Source organism: Ornithorhynchus anatinus, chromosome 6 (genome assembly GCF_004115215.2).
Source record: "Ornithorhynchus anatinus isolate Pmale09 chromosome 6, mOrnAna1.pri.v4, whole genome shotgun sequence".
Taxonomy (NCBI): Eukaryota; Metazoa; Chordata; class Mammalia; order Monotremata; family Ornithorhynchidae; genus Ornithorhynchus; species Ornithorhynchus anatinus.
In genome coordinates, this window is record NC_041733.1 from 36891010 (window position 1) to 36912832 (window position 21823).

The following is a 21823-nucleotide window of genomic DNA, read 5'->3' on the forward strand; positions in this document are numbered from 1 at the left end:
GTAGATAGAAGCTAAACAGGCTGGGCCCAATCCAGGTCCCATGATGGGCTCACTTAATCCCCATTTTACAGATTAGGGAACGGAAGCACAGAGAAGCCAAGTGACTTGCCTAAAGTCACTTGGCAGACAACTGGTAGAGTCGGGATCAGAACACAGGTCCTCTGACTTCCCCACCCAGGGTCTTTCCACTGGCCATGCTGCTTCCCATCTCAGCCGAGGAATTCTGAAACCCACCATCTAAAAGAGCATAATTCTGAAACGGGACCTTTAAAGAGCGACAAAAAGATGCGATTTCCTCGGTTATGCCGATTTCGCCCATTCCAAAATATCGCCCCTCTGAAATCCATTCTATTTCGAGACTTGAGCCTGAAAAATAGTGGCAGCTAGAGTCTGGTCTTGGCTGATTTCACAGAGGCAAAATATAGTCATTCTCTGATACAACACTGGAAAAATTTTGTAAACGGACTAAGAAGGATATTTTTCTGATAATTGGAAAATCCCCAAATTTTCTGTGGAACCCCTCCCATATCGCAAACAGTAGAAGTTTTGAGTGAAAAATCACGGAAGCTAAGTTTCAGACACCCCAGTGATCTATGTGAAGCCCAGTGTTAAAAAGAAGTGCTTTTTGATCACTTCTGTACTTCTCTGTGGCTGTATGCTAAGTGGAGAAATTCCACAACCCTGGCTATGAACTAAACTGTTCACATTTAGAGGACTTTTGAGAGTCTTTTTTTTTTAAAAAAAAAAACCTCTTCCATAAATGACACTTTTGATCCCCTAACAACATGATCATTTCTGTGCAAATATAAAAATCCTATTCCCGTGCCTGGGGAAAATTTCAGTTTAGGTCATTATGGATTTCTAATGATCCATAGCATTCTGAAGACTATTTATTTGAAGTGAATTAGTAATTTCCCTCTTCCCAGCTGAGAAGTCAGTTCTCAGTTATCCAAAATGACTGCTGCCAGGCTTTTTCCCTTAAGTGCACCTGAATATGTCTCAGGATATGTTGAAAATATCTCGTCATAAGGACCTTTCCTCAATATATATTTTTTTCCAATTCACCCAAGACACCAGCACCATCCCAGCTCCCCTTCCGGAAGTTAGGACCCATTTGGCGGCTACGTTTCTTCGTCCAACGGGAGGGCGGGTTCTCGGAGACAGAAACGAGGCCGTACCTGAGAAACAGTCACAGTTGGGGTCGATCTTGCAGTCGCAGTCCGTCGGGGCCCCCGCGACGACAGAGATCTCCCCGTTGGTCGTGACTTGCTGGATGCGGTTGATCTTCCTCTCGTCTGTCTCGGCGATGTAGAGCACCCCGCTGTGGGACACGCCGATGGCCCGTGCCGACTCCAGGGTGGAGTGGACCGCCACCTTGCTGACCAGGAAATGGTCGATTCCGGGGACCTGACAGTGGATGGGCCGGCCGGCGATGATTCTCACGCGTCTGTTCTCCGAGATCTGCAGGACGATGTTGTTGTCCAAGACGTACAGCGAATTGTCCATGGGATTGACCGTGAGGTCGGTCGGCCACTCCAGCCTCACCTAAAGGATGGAACAAGGACACGATCGGGTCAGGCTCTTCCCCCCCCAGGTGTGCCCATTAAAAAAACAAACAAACCCTACAGCCCACACATTTTCTGAGAAGAACTGGTTTTGCGCTGCAAACCACAAATAAAGATTCATTATCATCATCATTATCAATAGTATTCAGTGCTTGGCACATAGTAAGCACTTAAACACCATCATTATTATTATTATTATTCTTCTTCACTGAGCACTTCCTGAGGGCACAGCACTCAACTGAAGCTTGAGAGAAACCAATCCCACAGATTTCATTCATTCATTTAGCCTTATTTATTGAGCACTTACAGTTTGCAGAGCACTGTATTAAGCTATTGGGAGAATATAATAATAAACAGACACATTCCCTGCTCACAAGCAAGCTAGCGGGAGCTTGTTTGGTAGACATGTTCTCTGCCCACAACGAGCTTACAGTCTAGGCAGACACTGATATAATTATTCATCTTTTTATGGCATTTGCATGTACTATGCACCAGGCACTGTATTCAGCACTGGGGTAGATATAAGTTAATCAGGTTGGACACAGTCCATGTCGCTCTGCTTGGATCAAACATGGAATGGTGCCAATTCTGGAATCAAGGTCCCCTCCCTCCTTTCCCTCCCTTTCCTCCCCCCGGCTTGACGTGGGAAGGGGTTGATAAGATGGGGTGGAGCTACTGCAGTGGCAGTGAATTCCACCCCGTGACATTCCTCTAAATAGCATAAGCGACAACCTTAATTGTGTCCACCCTGGCAGGTGGAGGGTGACAGGCAAATCCAATTAAGTGGCCGGATCCACTTGTGGCCGCTTTCAGCCTCTGGTAGATTTGCATCTGGATTAGAAAAAGAATCTGAAACCTTCTGGAGAATGTAAGCAGGAAAAGGAGTTTGCCTATAGGCAACACTAGGCAACTCACTGCTACTGATGAGAGTGAGTCCGTAGATCTGGACAGATCGATCCATTCTGCCCAAAAGGATTTAAGTAGATCGAATCTCGATTTCTATTCACAACCCAAGATCCTTGGGGATTTCACCGGCAGCTCATACACGCATACGCAAAACAAATATCCAAGGGGGTGAGATCTGGAGACATCTCAATAAATCTGGTAGCACAGATAGAGTACCGGAAGAATGTTACCTGAGATTTTCTACAATGATCACCTCCCTTTGTATACAAATCTGCATTGCAGGGCATAAATTTTTGGAAGTTTCGGCCAATCGTCAGCCAGAAAAATCCAAAAGATTCTCACAGAAAGTTCTCTCCAAAACGCTTGCTGTCTGGAAAGTTTTGTCAAGAAGTTTACTTCACCACACATAACAATGGCACTCTGCTTCAACTAGTTTTTAAACTACGGAAACATCTCGCTTCCCAACAGCCACAAACTCAGACAAGGCAATTAGCTTCTGAGCATTAACAAACCAGAATTCGATGGATCCTTAGTTGAGTAAACCCCTTTCTAGGAGTAAATTGCTCAACCGTGTGAGGGGAATAAACTCTTCTAAAACACCAGGAATCCATTCATACACCATTTACAGCACCAGAAAAGGTAATTGACTAAATGGTACTCGAGAGACTGGAAGAGTTTATTACCCACATAAGAGAGAGCCATTCTACCCCAGGCAAGCCTTCTCCTGTCCTCCCTTCAGGCTTCAGAACTTTTTAATGAAATCGTCACGCCATTAACATATCTCTTCTCTACAGGATCGTTGCGTTCTAGTGGTTACCGAGCGGTTACATTCTTTAAATTGTATTTCATAGGAAATTCCTAGGTTTTTTTATTTGTTTAAAGCAATACCCAAATTTCCCTTTGTTGCTGGAAACCCCACTCTCTTTATATCATCAATCCCTAATTTACAGGGCACCACAGCTTTCTATTCTTGCACCGTCTTGACTCATTTTGATGTTGATAAAAAGTGTTTCTGCTCACTCGGAGCGATGGCTTATTACCAGGAGACTCTTTCTCCTTCCGCTGTGTGAAAGCTTCTCCTAAGGGGATCGTGACCATCCCTACTTTGTTCATCTGCCACCGTGAACGGTTCGCTTCTCATTCTTATATTCTTCCATTCCAGGTGAGGCTCCTGGCAATTGAGGTAAATTTCGGCACTGCATTAAAATGACCAAGGGATGTGTTACCAAAAAAGGCAGGAAGCCTCCCCAGACTTTCATACCCTAGTATGTCGGAAGGTTTCACGAAGGATAAGCCACGACCTGTTGATCAGGGAGAGCCCTTCGAGATAACCCGGGTCCTCATCGACTGTTGGTCAAGATGTGTAGCCGATGGCCTAGTGACAAGGCGGCGGGCTGGAGAAGAGGATCCCCGTGTTCTACCCCACCGGCCTGGTTTTTTCCCTAACCCCCAGTCCCTTCTCAGGAGCGATGGCACAGATCGCCCAGCCTGAGCCTCCGAACACATCCTCTCTGCCCTCTGAAGGGGTCGGAGGTTACGACAGAACACAGGACACCCCTCGAGGAGCTGGGACGCAGTGTTCGACAATTCACGGGGGTGTATGGGGGCTACGGGTGTAACCTCCCTCCTGGGCCCACACGTATGGAGTCCAGAACACAACACCGAGAGCCTCAGGCATTTCTTAGCCCCTTTGTCCATGTCAGACTGTGTCACATGACAGGCAGATGGAAATTGTACGACTTTGCTCCCTGGTGGGCTGGGAAATAACACCTTCAACTAGGTGGAGGTAGATGAGACGGGATGGCCGAGCCGTTACATACTCTTCCAGAATACCTTACGCAGACCCTGAGGACGCAGCATGGCCTAGTGGATAGGGTACACCCCTGGGAGTCAGAAGGACCTGGATTCTAATCATGACTCCGCCACCTGTCTTCTGTGTAACTTTGGGCAAGTCACTTTACTTCTCTGAACCTCAGTTACCTCACCTGAAAAAAGGGGATTAAGACTGTGAGCCCCATGTGGGACAGGGACCGTGTCGAACCTGACTAGCTTGTATCTACTCCAGCGCTTAGAATACTGCTTGACCCGAGTGAGGACTTAGTAAATACCATCATTATTACTATTATTATTATTACTTGGGATTGCAGCTCCTGGGGACGATGCTGGAGAGGCAGAAGGTGCAGATGCAAACTAAAAGACAAATGTGGGATGGAAGAGCTTTTGCATGAGAACAGCCAAGAAAGACTAGGACTCTTCAGTCTGGAAAGGTGCAGGGCTGAGAGGGGAGATGATTAGGGATTTCAAAATAACGGCAGGTGTGGCAGGGTTAACACTGCATTTTATATAACCAGATTTAGAGAACACCAACCAGTGTCTGGCAATGACAGAATAAAGCAAGCAAAAAGAAACACTTCCTCCCACAGTGGGTAATAAGCATGTAAAATTTGCTACTCGAAAATTAGGCACGCTAAAAACACGAGTGGTTTAGGTAAATGAATGGACCAGTGGCTCATAATGAGTTAATGGAAAGGAAAGTTAGAAACAAAGAGAGAAAATGTCAGAGACGTCAGAAGCCTCGAGAGAGGTTTAGAAGGATTCGTGATATCAAGGTCCACGATGGGGTCCGGAAGGATGGGAACAACCACTTTACTGCTTGCCCAACTATCTTTTGGTGCCACAGCTGGAAGCAGAGTCCTAAGCTGGCCATGCTAAGCATCTGGGTTCTAATCCCGGCTCTGCCTCGTGTCTGTTGTGTGATCTTGGGCAAGTCACTTCACCCCTCTGTGCCTCAGTTACCTCATCTAAAAAATGGGGGTTAAGATTGTGAGCCTTATGTGGGACAGGGACTGTGTTCAACCCGATTCGCTTATATCTACCTCAGCGCTGGGTACAGTGTCTGTTACATAGTAAGTGCTTAGCAAAAAAAAAAATAAATGAAAAAATAAGCTTAATAAGGTTAGTCACTTTTTAGAAAGTATTGTCTTAGGACAGTGCCTGGCTCACAGTAAGTGGTTAACAAATACCAAAATTATTCATTATTATTATCCAATGTGACATTATTATCCCATACCATGTTGACCGCCCCTAAGCGTTGGTTAAAACAATGAAACGAAACAAAAAAAGGGCATCTCTTCCTTCGACCAGGTACCGAGACCATCAATGCTTTGTTCGGTTTCTTTCTCTGAGGACCTTTGGAAGAGGTCTCGGGAAACCTGGGACACTCCATTACATGGCAGGGTGACCGAGAGGGAAGATGCTTGTAGGGTCTCTCTGCGAGAGATTCCCTGATCTGCCTCAGACCGTCTCAGGTTTCTGCAGTCTCGTCAGCGAGAAAGTCAAGATCACTTTTGGTCAACTTTCAAAAGACCTCCCTTTTCCCGGATGACGGTGGCATCCGAGAGTCTTCAGTTAAAAGAAAAAAGGATGCCTCGTACGGAAAGTCATATTTTCTGCAACTGAGAACACGAGGACTTCTTTTAAGCATATAGAGGTATTGAGTGGGGAAAATTAGAGGAAATGCAGAAAAATAGACTCTGCTGGGCTAATGAATATGTAAATCTTTGACATTATGCAAATAATTAGGTAGAAATACAAGGGGCACGATGATAAATAACGTTCATCTGTAGCAGCAGCAAATACTGAGGCAAAAATAACAATATGCAGTCAGATCAAATTCAATAGAAAAGCCAATAAAGGAAGACCGATGCATGCTTTAATTGTGCTTACCTCTTCTGACACCTGAAAATTAGGATGATGTTTTGGATTAGGAAGCCTTAATGAACTTTGAGGATGAGGAATAACCATTCCTGTGAATTCTAACACTCCCTCAAAGTGATCAGCATGTACAAATACTAAGAGACTTGTGTGTAATTGTTGCTTCCTCCTCCTAATAAAGGGGGTGATTGCTTTGTTTTTCTGACTTGACTGGTGCTTCACTTCCAGGCATCAATTTTTGAAAGAGCGCTTTTGAATACAGACACGGCTTAACAGCTTCTAGCTTGCCATTTACAGGCCAAGTAATCTCTGTGCCGGAGACCAAGGCCCCAAATGAAAAAAAAATAACTAAAACTACAAGAGAATGTCCTTCAGCCTTCCGTGCTCATCTGTTTGTGAATTTGATTGTTAACATTAAGGAGAACGCAGCGTACAAAGAAGTCGTTTCCCGGTTTACTGTCTGCACCTCTCTGCATCTGGAACTTTATGGCTCATGCCCAAGAACCCAGCTCCTTCTCAATTCCTAAGAGGTATGGGGAAACTCAAGGCACATTTCGTCAGTCACACTTCCCACTCACTTCTCCTTCTCCATCCTCACTGAACACTCATCCAAATCTACCCTTCACTTCACTTTCTAAAAAGTGACTAACCTTATTAAGCTTATTTTTTCATTTTTTTTTTGTTCAGCGCTTACTATGTAACAGACACTGTACTCATCGCTGGGGTAAATACAAGCTGATCAGGTTGGACACAGTCCATGTCCCGTATGGGGCTCACAGTATTACTCCCCATTTTACAGATGAAGTAACTGAGGCCCAGAGAAGAACTGAGGCCCAAGGTCACACAGCGGACAAGTGACGGAGTCGGGAATAGAACGCAGGTCCTTCTGATTCCCAGAACCATGCTCTATCCACTAGGCCATGCTGCTTCTTAAAAGCACATCTCCTCCAAGAGACCATCCCCAACTAAGCCCTCATTTCCTCTTCTCCCACTCCATCACTCTTGCACTTGGATTTTCAGTTCTCCCTGAGCCCCACGGCACTCATGTACACATCTATAATTTATTTATATTAATATCTGTCTCCCTCTCTAGGCTGGGAACATTATGGGTGGGGAACATGTTTACCAACTCTGTTATTCTATACTCTCCCAAAGGCTCTGCTCATAGTAAGCACTCAATAAATAGGATTGATCAATTCTAACCCCACCGAATTAATTCCTTCTTTCTGACTGAAGGAAGAAAACTGCCACTGGGAAGAGGTTCAAATAAAGTCCTGGTTTGATGGAATATTTGGAGCCTCAGATGCTCAATGACTCCCAAAGCAGTTTCCTGGTTAAAACCATTTCATACTCTGTTCAAGACAAATAATTTTATGGTATCTAGCATCTTGCCAGCTCTTCCTGGGCATCGTCTCTCTCATCTGGCCCTTGCTTTTTTTTATGGTATTTGGTAAGTACTTTCTGTGGGCTTGGCACTGCACTAAGCACTGGGGTAAGATATAACCGAACCAAGTCGGACAGTCTGTGTCCCACGTAAGGCCCACAGATTTCATCCCAATTTTACAGATGAGGTAACAGATATAGAGAAGTGAAGTGACTTACCCAAGGTCACACAGCAGACACGTGGCAGAGTCGGGATTAGAATCCAGGTCCTTCTGAGTCCCAGGCCTGTGCTCTATCCACTAGGCCACACTTCTTTAACCAAACTGCTGCTGGCCCTCTGGTACATGCTCTAGTCCTTCCATTACTAGATTACTGCATTAGCCTGCTCTTCAGTCTCCCTGATTCCAGCTTTCCCCGTTCTGATTTATACTACACGCTGCCAAGCGGATCACCTCTGGTTTTCCTGTATCATTCACTCAATCGATCGTATTAGTAACGGTTATTGCGTGCAGAGCACTGTACTAATCCTTTATCAAACAGAAACCCTGAACCATCGGTCTCAAGCTCTTCAAGCCCCGGCCCCATTTTACCTATCTGCTCTCTTCATTCGCTGTTTTCCGACTTTCCGTCTTTGCTCCTCCCGAGCCAACTTTCTAGAAAGGCCCGTCTTGACCCCCACGCCCTCACTCATCCTGTTCCCTGACTTTCAACTCCAGCTCTCCCTCCCGCATGACACAGACTTTTAATCCATCAATCAGTGGTATTGATGGAGTGCTTACTCTGCTTGGGAAAGTAGATGCAATAGAGCTGGAGACACGTGAACTACGGGGGGAGACTGACATTAAAATAATTTACAGGTAGGGGAAATCGTACAGTAGAGGACTTGAGCAAAAGTTCTGTGGGGCTGCAGTAACTATCCAAGTGTTTAATAATAGTAATAGTAATAATGGTATTTGTTAAGCTCTTACTATGTGCCAAGCACTGTTCTAAGCACTGGGGTAGATAAAGGTAATCAGGTTGTCGCACGTGGGGCTCACAGCCTTAATCCCTACTTTACAAATGAGGTAACTGAGGCACAGAGAAGTGAAGTCATACAGTTGACAAGTGGCGAAGCCGGAATTAGAACTCACAGCCTCTGACTCCCAAGCCTGGCCTCTTTCCACTAAGCGACGCTGCTTCTACGTGGTACACAACCCGGGTGACGCAGAAGGCAGAGGGTGGGAGAAATGAAGGCTTCATCGGGGAAGGCCTCTTGGAGAAGATGTGATTTGGGGCATTTGATATTTGCCCCACCCTCCATCCCATAACACCCCTTCAGCCAATGCTAGCACTCACAAACTTATTTACACCCTTTTTAATGCTCAATTATGGGTACTCAATGACTCGCTTTGACCATTCTTGCTGGAAATATTTTCATGTTTGTTTGCCCCGTTATTCTGTATTTACCAAGCACCTGGTAGAGAACACCACACTAAGTGGGTGATCAATCAAAACTATTAATACTACTACTGTATTCTTATTGATTTACTTAATCATATTTCTGTTTTCAATTCAATCGCTGTCTTATTCGAGAGAATCAGTGTGGCCTAATGGAAAGAGCAGGGGCCTGGGAGTCAGAGGACCGGGTTCTAATCCCGGCTATGACACGTGGTGCTCTGTGACCTTGGGCGAGCCGCTTAACTTCTCTGTGCTGCAGTCATCTCATCTGGAAAAATCAAACTGGGATTCAGACGATGACCTTGAGTGGGATATGGAGTGTGTCCAACCTAATTATCTTGTATCTGCCCCAGTGCTTAGTGCAGAGCCTTGCACATAGTAAGCACTTAAATACCATAACATGCCCATCCCCCCCCCACGGCCCCCCCAAAACTATCCTTAACCTAACTTCAACCAGGCACTGTACTAAGGGCTGGGGTGGATACTAGCAAATTGGGTTGGACACAGGCCCCATCTTATGTAGGGCTCACAGTCTCAATCCCTATTTTACAGATGAGGTAAATGAGGCACAGAGAAGTGAAGGGACTTGCCCAAGGTCCCACAGCAGACAAGTGGTGGAGGTGGGATTAGAACTCATGACCTTCAGACTTTCAGGCCTGTGCTCTATCCATGACGCCATGCTGCTTCTCACAATAATGACTGTGGCATTTGTCTAGCGCTTAACTATGTGCCAGGCACTGTAATAAGTGCTGGTGTGGATAATACAAGCAAATTGGGTTGGACACAGTCCCTGTCTCATGTGGGGCTCACAGTCTCAAGCCCCATTCTACAGATAAGGTAACTGAGGCACAGAGAAGTGATGTGATTTGCCCAAGGTCACGCAGCAGACAAGTGGTAGAGCCAGGATTAGAACCCCATGACCTTCTGACCCCGAGGTCTGTGTTCTATCCAGTAGGCCACGCTGTTTCTCTGCTATGTTTCACACACAGTAAAAGCTTAACAAACACCATTAAAAAAAATACTACTGACTAATCGATTTAACATCTCTGTCACTTGAGGTAAGAACGAGCGGGTGGCTTTCTGTTAAAATAGCAAAAGAACCCCATCACCCGGTAACTTAACATTAAATAGGACCAAAAGCGAAGCCACGGCAGATTTGTTGCCGAATTGTACTTTCAACAGATAGTACAGTGCTCCGCACACAGTAAGAGCTCAGTAAATACGATTGAATGAATTTCTCCTTCTGACTGTGGCAATGGAATGCTTAGAGAGAACTGGTCCGAGCTGCCTCCCTCAAGTCCATTTCACAAGGAATTCAGTGATCAATTGATAATAATCATGGCACCCACCGCAAACCGCGACACCCCGAGCCCTAAGAGGAGGACAGCAGAGGAAGACGACACAACCCTTGACCTCGAGAAGCTTACGGTCTACAGGGTGGGGGGATGCCACAAAATCATTTACGATACAGAAGTTACGGTTATAAACTTCAAGAAAGATTTCAAAATAGATGTACTCCTTATGCATCTAACATACGCAGATTTAAAGCCGTCTTGAATCTATCTATAGATGCTGCGTGCCCCACTTCTTGTAGTAATGACATTCAAATATTCACAACCTTCAAGTTCCAGTAGGTACCTCCTCATCTGGGGATTGAGGGATTTTTGTGACTAACACTTCCAAGTCCAACTTGTCCACATCCTCTAGGAACTTTAAGTCTTTGCCCCTCCCAGGCCTCGTCTTTCTGGACCGACGAGCCCTCTCTCATGAGTTAGAGAAGCAGCGTGGCTAGAGAAGCAGCGTGGCTCAGTGGAAAGAGCCCGGGCTTGGGAGTCAGAGGTCCTGGGTTTGAATCCCAGCTCTGCCACCTGTCAGCTGTGTGACTGTGGGCAAGTCACTTAACTTCTCTATGCCTCATTTACCTCATCTGTAAAATGGGCATTAACTGTGCGCCTCACGTGGGACAACCTGATTACCCTGTATCTACCCCAGCACTTAGAACAGAGCTTTGCACATAGTAAGCGCTTAACAGATACCATCATCATTATTATTATTATTATTACTTCGCTCCCCTTCTGGCTCCGTGTCCTTCCAAAGTGAAAACTTATGATTCAAAGGGACCAGAGCTAGAAAGACTGTCTCTTGTATCTGAACTCTGCAGTGTTTCCAAATGATAAAAACCCTAAATAAGAGCAGATGGCCTAATGAACATTTCGAGAAGATTTTAAATGGCTGCATTTACAAAGCATTTCAAGTGGAATTCTGATTTCTTACCCACATGGTTGGGGTGTGTAAGCTGCTGCAGAAGCGAAATTTTACATGCTTGGTCATTAGCCAAATCACACGACTATGTTTTCAAATTTTAGACACCAGTCAGTCCATCACCCCTTTCACATAAAGAATTGCTAAAAAAAACTGCAACAGATTAATATGTGCGATGATATAGCTGCGGTGACAATTTTAATGAATTTTATGTAATTTGCATGAAAAAATTGCGTGAGGCATTTTAATTCAGGAATCTCAAATTTGGAAGTTGAAAACTGCATTGACAATCAATTAATTGACGGTACTATCTTTTTTTAAATGATATTTGCTAAGCGCTTACAATGATCCAGACACTGTACTAAGTGCTTAGGTAGACACAAGCTAATCAGGTTGCACAGAGTCCCTGTCCCACATGGAGCTCACAGTCTTCATCCCCATTTTACAGATGAGGTGACTGAGGCACAGAGAAGTGAAGTGATTTGCCCAAGGTCCCACAACAGACAAGTGGCGGAGCTGGGATTAGAACCTAGGTCCTTCTGACTCCCAGGCCTGTGCTCTAACCAAGAGAAGCAGCGTGGCTTAGCGGAAAGAGCGTGGGCTCGGGAGTGAGAGGATGTGGGTTCTAATCTCAGATCTGCCACTTGTCTGCTGTGTGACTTTTGACAAGTCACAACTTCTCTGTGCCTCCATTACCTCATCTGTAAAATGGGGATTAAAAATGTGAGCCCATGTGGGACAACCTGATTACCCTGTAGCTTCCCCAGCGTTTAGAAGAGTGCTTGGCACATAGTAAGCACGTAGCAAATACCATCATTATTACTCTAGGCCATGCTGCTTCTCCTGTGTGCAGAGCACTGTGTTAAATCCTTGGGATAGTACAGTATGATAGAGTTGGCAGGCCCAATCCCTGTCTTTGAGGGAATTACTCTCTTTCAATCAGTCAATCGTATCTATTGAACTCTTATTGTGTGCACTACACTGGATTAGCATTTGCAAGAGTACAACAGAACAGAGTTGGTACACACATTCCCTGCCCACAATGAGCTGACAGTTTCGAGGCAGGATGGCTGTTCCAATTTCTCCATCCAGTCAGAAGTAGAAAATGTCCACCTCTATGCAGATGGCACCCAGATCTACATCTCCCAGCCCAGATCTCTCTCCCTCTCTCCAGTCGCACATCGCCCTCTGCCTTCAAGACATTTCTTCTTGGACGTCCTCCCGTCACTTCAAACTTAATATGTCCAAAACAGAGCTCCTTATCTTCCCACCCAAACCCTGTCCTCCCCCTGACTTTCCCCTCACTGTAGAAGGCACCACCATCCTTGCTGTCTCGCAAGCCCGTAACCTGGTGTCATCCTTGACTTCTCTCTCTCATTCAACCCACATCTTCAATCCATCACTAAATCCTGTCAGTCCCATCTTCACAACATTGCTAAAATCTACCCTTTCCTCTCCATCCAAACCGCTACCACATTAATATGATCACTCATCCTATCCTGCCTGGATTATTGCATCAGCCTCCTTGCTGACCTCTCAATCTCCTGTCTCTCTCCGCTCCAGTCCGTACTTCATTCTTCTGCCAGGATCATTTTTCGACAAAAACATTCAGGACATATCACCCTGCTCCTCAAAAAACTCCAGTGGCTGCCCGTCCACCTCCGCATCAAACAAAAACTCCACACCATTGGCTTCAAAGCACTCCATCACCTTGCCCCCTCCTACCTCACTTCCCTTCTCTCCATCTACAACCCAGCCCACATACAGCCGGTAAGTGGCGGAGCCGGGATTAGAACCCAGTTCCTCTGAATCCTGGGCCTGCGGTGTTTCCACTGGGTCACGCCGCTTCTGCTACCGGATGCCCCTCTCTCCATTAATGCAACATGAGCACCTTTCAGGTTCTGTTCCACTGCAGTGAGTTAATATTCGAGATGTCATCATTCTTCCGAGCTCGGGGGTGGATCTCTGACATATTACTTTTGTTCAACAGGCAGAAAACAGGCTTAGTGATTCTTCTAGATAATCTGGGTGAGCGGGAGATGAGTACTATTCATCTTTCCGATCTAAAGATGCCTGATGATTTTTGGCTTTTGTCAAAAACGCTCCCAACCTAGGCATTGAAATGCCTGACAATCATCAGGTTGACAGATGTCGGCTCGCCTGAGAGTTTGTCTTAATTCCTGTAGAATCTTTCTCTCGTCAACTTCTCATACACGCCTAGTAGACAATCACCCAAGTATCTTGGGCCTGAACCGAAAGGCTCTTAGATGTATGTGCTCTTGTAGCTTTTAACGAAATTACCACCGGCGTGGGTATTATATTGTTTGCTTAGAGGATGACTCGGATAACTCAAAGGATAACTCAGATACTTGTGCAGGGAATGGGCCTAACCTGCTCTGTCATACTGTACTCTCCCAAGTGCTTAGTAGAGTGCACAGTAAGCACTCAACAGATATGACTGACTGACTTTGGTGATAGACATTCACGAACTTTTGACTGCCTTCTTTGGAACGGCGGCCATCCCAGGACATTCGGGCAAACAGGAGACTGAGAGGCTCAAAGTCTAACTGTACACCTTGAACTTTTAAATGTTCACCCTTTGGCTCATAACTAGATAAATAATCCCAACATACCACCAGCCTTGGTACAGCGTGATGGTTCCGCAGAGGAAATTTCATTCCGGGCCTATACTATAGCTTGGATACTGAACTAAGAATAGGACCTGGCTGTCATTTTTAGAACTCACCAGGTCCGACTGGCAGACTGTCAACAGACATTTCAGCAGAATTTGTTTATCAGTCAATGGATCAATGACATTTATTGAGTGGGTACAGAGCTCTGAATTAAGCACTTGGGAGCGCACAATACAACAGAGTTGGTAGACATGCTCCCTGCCCATAACGGGCTTACGATCCAGGGGGGGAGATGGACAGAAATAAATTAACGATATGGACATAAGTGCTGTAAGGCCGAGGGTGGGGTGAATTACAAGTGTCCAAAGGGTACAGATCCAAGTACACAGATGACAAGGGAAAGGGAATCTGGTCACCTGCCTTGTTATTTGACACAATGTCCCTCTACTCCTTTCACTGATAATTCATTTGCTATTTCAGGAAAGATTTCTGAAATCTCTTTCACCTCAAATGGAATGTGCGAAGTCGTGGTCAACAGCTGTTAAGGTTTAGCAGAAAACAAATGGGCATTTACTACTGATGGTATTTGTTAAGCCCTTACTCTGTGCCAAGCAGTGTTCTAAGCACTGGGGTAGATACAAGGTAATCAGGTTGGACAGAGTCCCTATCCCACGTGGAGCTCAGAGTCTTAATCCCCATTTTACAGATGAGGTAACTGAGGCACAGAGAAGTTAAGTGACTTGCCCAAAGTTACACAGCTGACAAGTGGCGGAGCTGGGATTAGAACCCATGACTTCTGACTCCCAACCCCATGCTCTTCTCTAAGAGAATCAACTGTTTCGCTGAAGCTGTGGGAGCCAATGAACTGACCAAGGGAGTGAGTACCAATTGAAAAGGAGACCCAAAACAGCGTCAATCACAGACTAGGAGATAGTCTGCAAACATAATCTTATTCATTTTTTCCTCCCAAATAGTTCTATACTATTTTCTTTAATGCCATTTGCCGTTTCTACCTTAACGTAGGCAACGTGGTTTAGAGGAAAGGGCATGAGTCGAAGAGGCAGGAGGCCTGAATTCTAGTGCTGACTCTGACTGGTCTGCCGTTTGACCTTAGGCAGATCATTTATTTCCTCTGGACCTCAGTTTCCTTTTCTATAAAATGGCAATATCAATGCTGTTCCCCCTCTTCCCGCCCCCTTCAGTCTCAGGAGCCATGGTGAAGGAAAGTGCTTTAGAAAAATGAAAACCATTACTATGATTAATGGTAATCATCATAATAATGACATGGAAATAATAAATATTATTACTGCTACTAAGAATAACAAGATGATATTAAAAGTAATAATCTTTTGGATTGCCTACTCAAGTGGGTCATTCATAGTTTTCAGATTCATAGGGGCAAATAATAAAACAGCAATTAAGAAGCCTACTCTATTTTTACCATGGTGTAATTATCTGAAACTATGAGTCTATTCTTCTTAATAAATAGAATATGGAGAATATAGTAATTTCTACATCTCACAGTTTTAAAGAGAAGCAGTAATTGATTCTGCAAAATACACTTAATATATGACTACTAGTTAAAAGATGTGCTTATTTAGCATTATGATGTAATTTTCAGCATCATATTAAAACAGATTAGCCTTTTTCAATTGAGTAATGCACAAAATCAAAAATATTTTTTGAAGATTTTTTTTTTTTTTTTTTTTACAGTTCCTACTGTCGAGTGATATCCTGTATCTCTCTCTCTGGCATCTTAGTGCAGAATTTAATTGCAGTGTAAATTAATGAATATGGAATTTTTATTTTTCACAGCCAGGCTAACTGATATTGCTAGCTAATGTAAACACACACACACACACACACACACACACACACACTCACACACCCCCCCCCCAAATATAAATTTTAATGCAACATAGCCCAACAAGACAACCTAACACTACACTCCTAGCCAGAGTGTGGTGGGTGCTTAGTACAGAGCTAAGTGCTTAGTTCAGTGCTCGGCACACAATAAGCACTCAATAAATATGATTGAATGAAATAGGATTGAATGAATGTTTGTGGCAATCTTCAATATCTTTTCTATTCCTCCTCCATTGACTCCAATGGTCTGATGCCCACTCTAGATGATCAGCTCATTGTCAGCAAGGGAATGTCTCTGTTACATTGTTATATTTCATTCTCCCAAGTGCTTAGTTCAGTGCTCTGCACACAATTAGCACTCAATAAACCGACCGACTCACAATCCCCTTCAAGTATTTCACACCTTTAACTTCCTTCTGAAACCCCATGTCCCACCATATGCCTAAGTCCAACTACAATATTCATAAAATAGAAATAATTAGACAGGAACTTCTCAAAATGTCTGTGCCACCTCTTCACCACTCTCACTTTCCCATTCCTCCTCCTCAATCAGCCTGTTAATAGCATTTCTTGAGCTCCTACTGCCTGGTAGAATATAAGAAAGTGTGACCTACACAATACCATAGCAGAAACGATCATGAAATATTTTACAGATAGAAGCAGTGAGGTCGAGTGGAAAGAGCACGGGCCCGAGTTTAATCCTGGCTCCGCCACTTTTCTGCTCTGGTACCTTGGGCAAAATACTTCCCTGCTCTGTGCGCCTCAGTTACCTCATCGGTGAAATGGGGGATTAAATCCTCCTCCCTCTGACATAGCCCCATGTGGGACAGGGAACGTGTCTACCTCAGCACATAATACAGTGCCTGGAACCTAGTAAGCACTCAACAGGTACCATTAAAAAATTCAGAATCAATCAATAGTATTTACTGAGCACTTCCTGTATGCAGAGCACTGTCCTAAGTGCCTGGGAGAGTACAAGAGAACAGGGTTGGAAGACACGTTCCCTGCCCAAGAAAGCAAAAATGGACCTATAGATAAGTGCTGAGATAAGATACTAGAGCGTATAGGTCGATATGTACTAAATTGAGAAGCAGCATGGCGCAGTTGATAGAGTATGGGTCTGGGAGTCATGGGTTCTAAGTCTGCCTCCACCACTTGTCTGCTGTGTGACCTTGGGCAAATCCCTTCACTTCTCTGTGCTTCAGTTACCTCATCTGTAAAATGGGGATTGAGACTGTGAGCCTCACGTGGGACAGGGACTGTGTCCAACCCGATTTGGCCGTATCAACCCCAGCGCTTAGTACAGTGCCTGGCACATCGTAAGCGCTTAACAAATACCATTTTTTTCTTAAAGTGCTGTGGGTGGGAGTGAATCCATCACTCGTCTCAATTAATGTTCCAGGTACTCTATTAGATGCTGGGGTAGACACGGTCCCTGTCCCACATGGGTCTCATAACCTATATCAGAGGGAGGAGGATTTAATCCCCATTTCACAGATGAGGTAAATGAAGTGCACAGAGTAGTGAAGTGGCTTGCCCAAGGACAGACAGCAGACAAGTGGCAGAGCCAGGGTTAAACCGAGGTCCATGGATAGTTAATCAATCAATGCTATTTACTGAGCAGTTACTGAATGCGGAGCACGGGGAAAGTACAATACAACAGAGTTGTAGAAGATATCCCCGCCCCCAGGGAGCTTACAGACGTAGAAGTGCCTAGGTGGTAACTCAGAGAGGACTTGTGGAGGTTTGGATGTAAAGAAAAATTAATCAGGGAATACCCCTGGGAGGAGAAATCATGTTAGAAGGACTGTGAAGATGGGGAGACCTTAGCTGTTTCTCAAGAGAAGCTTTTCCATCAGTTCTCTTAACCTAGCCCCTCTCCCTGTGCCTCTGACCCCATCCGAAAGGGCTTCTCCCTCTAAGTCTTTTATTTTCCTCATCCCCCTTCCCACCTGCATCCACCTCGCTCTCGACCTAAGTCCTCTGATGCTCACCCCGACCCTACGGTACTCACGTAAATCGTCTTCAACTCTATTTCCCCTATCCCTGATTCTCTTTACTGTCCACCTCCCGCTTTAGATCCTGCTTCTTGTGAACAGGGATCACATTTCCCAACTCTGGTGCATTGTACTTGTCCAAGTGCTTAGTACAGTGTTCGGCACATGGGAAGCACTCAATAAATATGGTTGACTGGTTGATTTTCTTGCACCACTTAAAAACACTAAGAACCACTCTCATCCCTTCTGTTAATATAATTATTATTAGTAGTAACAGCAGTTATTAAGTACTTACTATGTACCGAGCCCTGTACTAAGTGCTGGATATAGAGATAAGATATTTGGGTCAGACACAGTCTCTTTCCCACATGGGGCTCACAGTCTAAAAGGTGGAGAGAACAGGTATTGAATCCCCATTTTTACAGATGAGGATACTGGGGTAAAGAGAAGCCATGACTTGTCCAAGGTCACACAGCAGAGTGGTGGAGGAGCAAAAATTAGAAGCCGGGTTCTCGGATTGACAGGCCCGTGTTCTTCTCGCTAGACCACACTGTCTCTCTATCCTATCCTATCCAATCCACAACCTCCACTCTGTCCTAATCTTCCTTGACAGTTTTTCTGCCTTCAGTATTGCAAACAGCGTGGCCTAGTGGAAACAGCATGGCCTAGTGGAAAGAGCACGGACCTGGGAAACAGAAGGCCTGGGTTGCAAACCCTGTACCACTTGTCTGCTGTGTGAACCTTGGGGAAGTCACTTCATTTCTCTGTGTCTCAGATCTCTCATCTGTAAAATGGGGATTCAATAACAATAACCCGTCTGACTTAAAACAGGAGCCTCATGTAGGACAGGGACTGGGTCCAACCGGATTATCTTGTATCTCCCCTAGGGCTCAGTCCATATCAGCTGCATAAAAAGTGCACACACACACACACAAACACTCTGCACCATTCCCTCCACCTTGAAACACTTTTAAACCCGGTCACGAAATGGCCCTCTCCTTGTTCTCCTCCTCTCTCTGACTGCTTCTGCTCTGTCTCGTCGGCTTGACCTCACACTTCATCCACTTGGGTTTAAATCCTGACTCTGCCACGTACCTGCTGTGTGACCCTGGGCATGTCACTTAATTTCTCTGTGCCTCGGTTCCCTCATCTGCAAAATGGGGATTCATTCATTCATGCAATCGTATTTATTGAGCGCTGTGTGCAGAGCCCTGTACTAAGTGCTTGGAAAATACAGTTCAGCAATAGAGACAATCCCTGACCACAATGGGCTTACAACCTAGAAAGGGGAAGACGGACATCAAAACAAACAGGCATCGATAGCATCAATATAAATAAAATTATAGATATATACACATCAAAACAAGTAAACAGGCATCAATACAAATGAAAGGAATTATCAAAATGTATTTATAGATATATATATATATATATACACACACACACATAAGTGCCGTGGGGTGTGGGGGGTAGAGCAAAGTCGGGGCGTTGGAGAGGGGAAGGGAAGTTGAGGGGAAGAGGGCTTAGTCTGGGAAGGCCTCTTGGAGGAAGTGAGCCTTCAGTAGGGCTTTGAAGGGGGGGAAGAGTGATGGTTTGAGGAAGGAGGGAGAAGTGTGATTGTTTGGTGGATTTGTAGAAGAAGGGTGTTCCAGGCCAGAGGTAGGACATGACCCAGGGGTCGACGGTGGGACAGGTGAGAACGAGGCACAGTGAGGAGGTTAGCAGCGGCAGAGGATCGGAGTGTGCGGGTTGGGATGTCGAAGGAGAGAAGGGAGGTGAGGTAGGAGGGGAGAAGGTGATGAAGAGCTTTGAGGCCAATAATGAAGAGTTTTTGCTTCTCCTTAGACTGTGAACCCCACGCGAAAACTGATTATCTTCTATCTAGCTGACCCTAGTGCTTGGTACATTGTAAGCGTTTAGCAAATGCCACTATTATTATAAATAAAATGAATAGATTGCTGGATTCATTCTGATCATTTAGGATCAACTCTGCTACGGGTCAGCTCATAGTGGAGTCGAGTACAATCCCAAATTACCTAAATGTCCTCTACTGAGACTGTAAATTCCCTGTAGACTGTGAGCTCCTTGCGGGCAGGAATATGCCCACCAACTCTGCTCTACTGCACTCTCCCAAGTGCTTAGCACAATGCTCTGCAAACAGTAAGCACTAAATAAATACCATTGATTGAAGCCCTCTACTTCCCCCATCTTCTTTCACGATGCCCCTTTCTTGGGCTGAGCCAGGGGAGAGATGTGGAGATCAAAACAAAAAAGAACAAACACAGAGAAGAGACTGTGGAGATCTGGTTCAAACCCCAGGGACAGAAGGGAAGCAAGTGGCTTTAGAGGAGAGCTCAGATTTTCATCTAGAATGGTGAATATTTCAAAATACACTCCCCATTTTTCCTCCTTGGGAGATCCCTTTATTTAAGCGGGATTATTAATTCATATGGATGGTTTTAATTTCCTCCAGCGCTTCACGAAAATTGTGATATCTGTCATTCCAGAGATCTACTAATATTCTACTTCTCCATGGGCATGCACCGAAGTTCAAAGTCCTCTGCCACTGCTAACCTCCTCACTGTGCCTCGTTCTCACCTGTCCCTCCGTCAACCCCTGGAACATCCTTCTTCTACAAATCCACCAAACAATCAGTGTATACAAAGGAAGGTGCCTCAACCTGTAGAAATGTAGACACATTTTCAGACCCATCCTCCTTGGGTGGGAGAGGATTGTCTTTTCAGACAGAAAAGTCTCTCTCTATTTAAAAGAGGAGAAATGGAACATGAATTTAGCGAGGAAGAACTTCCTCCTACTAGTTAACTGCGGTTACCAGCGAATGCTATTTTCTCGACGGGAATAACCTATGCTGTCGAGGTGTTTTGTCTCATGGAAAACAGAAGAAAAAGACAGGAAGTCCATTTGGAGAATGATTTGCAAAGAAAGTGGTTAAACTGGAAGGTTATCAAAGAGTTTGCATCACCTACTCATAGAGGGCAGCAGGGATGATATAGTTGAGAAAAAAGAAGTCATGTTTACATGTCTCCTATCTTACTTCACTTTCCAGCATTATTTGGGAGAGAATTTTGATCAGCCCTTGAAGAGACAGTTAGGTTCTGATCAAGGAGACCATAAATCAAGGAAAAAAAATTTACTACGGTTTCGCACTATACTAGCTTCTCGCGGTGCTAAATGCACTCCCTGGTTACAATTGACACAGACTCTTCTTGGCTTGCTCAAATAGTAACTCAGTTCCAGCAGCCCCCTTGGCAACTTCCAAAGTTCCCTGACTCCTTCAAATTGGAGGTCATTTAGGCAAGGGAGGACCTGACTCATTAACTTCTCTCCTCTCAACTGATTTCCGGGGAAGTGCGTAATCATTCGCGAGTAACTCTAGGGTTAAAACTGCTCTTGAAATAAAAAGCCAAATCCCTGTATAAATCAGCACATCTATGCAAATGAAAGCAGGTGTTTATAGCTGTGTTTGCAGCTCAGTTCCATATCTCCGTAAATCAAAAATTATTGATTTTGAACAAATGGCCGATTTTATGGTCAAAGCTCATTTCACTTTTTGGAGATAATTGGATTTTATTAACCTATTTGAGAAGTGTCACTGAGTACACCATATGAGATTAATAACACATTTCTGACCAAAATGGTCTCTATCATCTAGTTAAATTCAGAGAAATTCAGGAATCGTTTTAAAATACTACTTAGTGTGAGAACATTTACAGAGCTACTCTTCCTCGGTTGTATGAGAAACTGCAGGTTGTAAATGAACATAAGGCTTTGAAATATATAATTAGCGTAAAGCAAAATTTTACCAGTGCCAGACAGAACGTGCTGTAAGAGCCAATCACCATGTACTCTAGCAGGAGCTGATTACAATAAAATGATAAACAAAAGCTAAGAGTACCTTTCCACCTCACAAAAAGCTCGGTGATTTTGTAGGATTTTCCAGCCACATTTTTGGTGTGGCGATATAAACGATTTCTCAGAAGTAGAGCTATTAAAAAGGAGGGATTTCAAGGTGGTCCAAGCACAATTTGAAAGAATCCCA

At 44.6% G+C, this 21823-nt stretch overlaps 1 protein-coding gene across 4 annotated transcripts in view; it reads right to left on the reverse strand.

The window, feature by feature from the left end:
* Positions 1 to 21823, reverse strand: part of TENM1 (teneurin transmembrane protein 1) — a 717827-nt gene that overhangs the window by 39097 nt on the left and 656907 nt on the right. For all 4 annotated transcript variants that reach the window (XM_039912369.1, XM_029067334.2, XM_029067335.2 and 1 more), the window contains one exon: positions 1179 to 1545. In XM_039912369.1, the coding sequence (XP_039768303.1) occupies positions 1179 to 1545 (367 nt within the window). The remainder of the gene's footprint in view (positions 1 to 1178; positions 1546 to 21823) is intronic.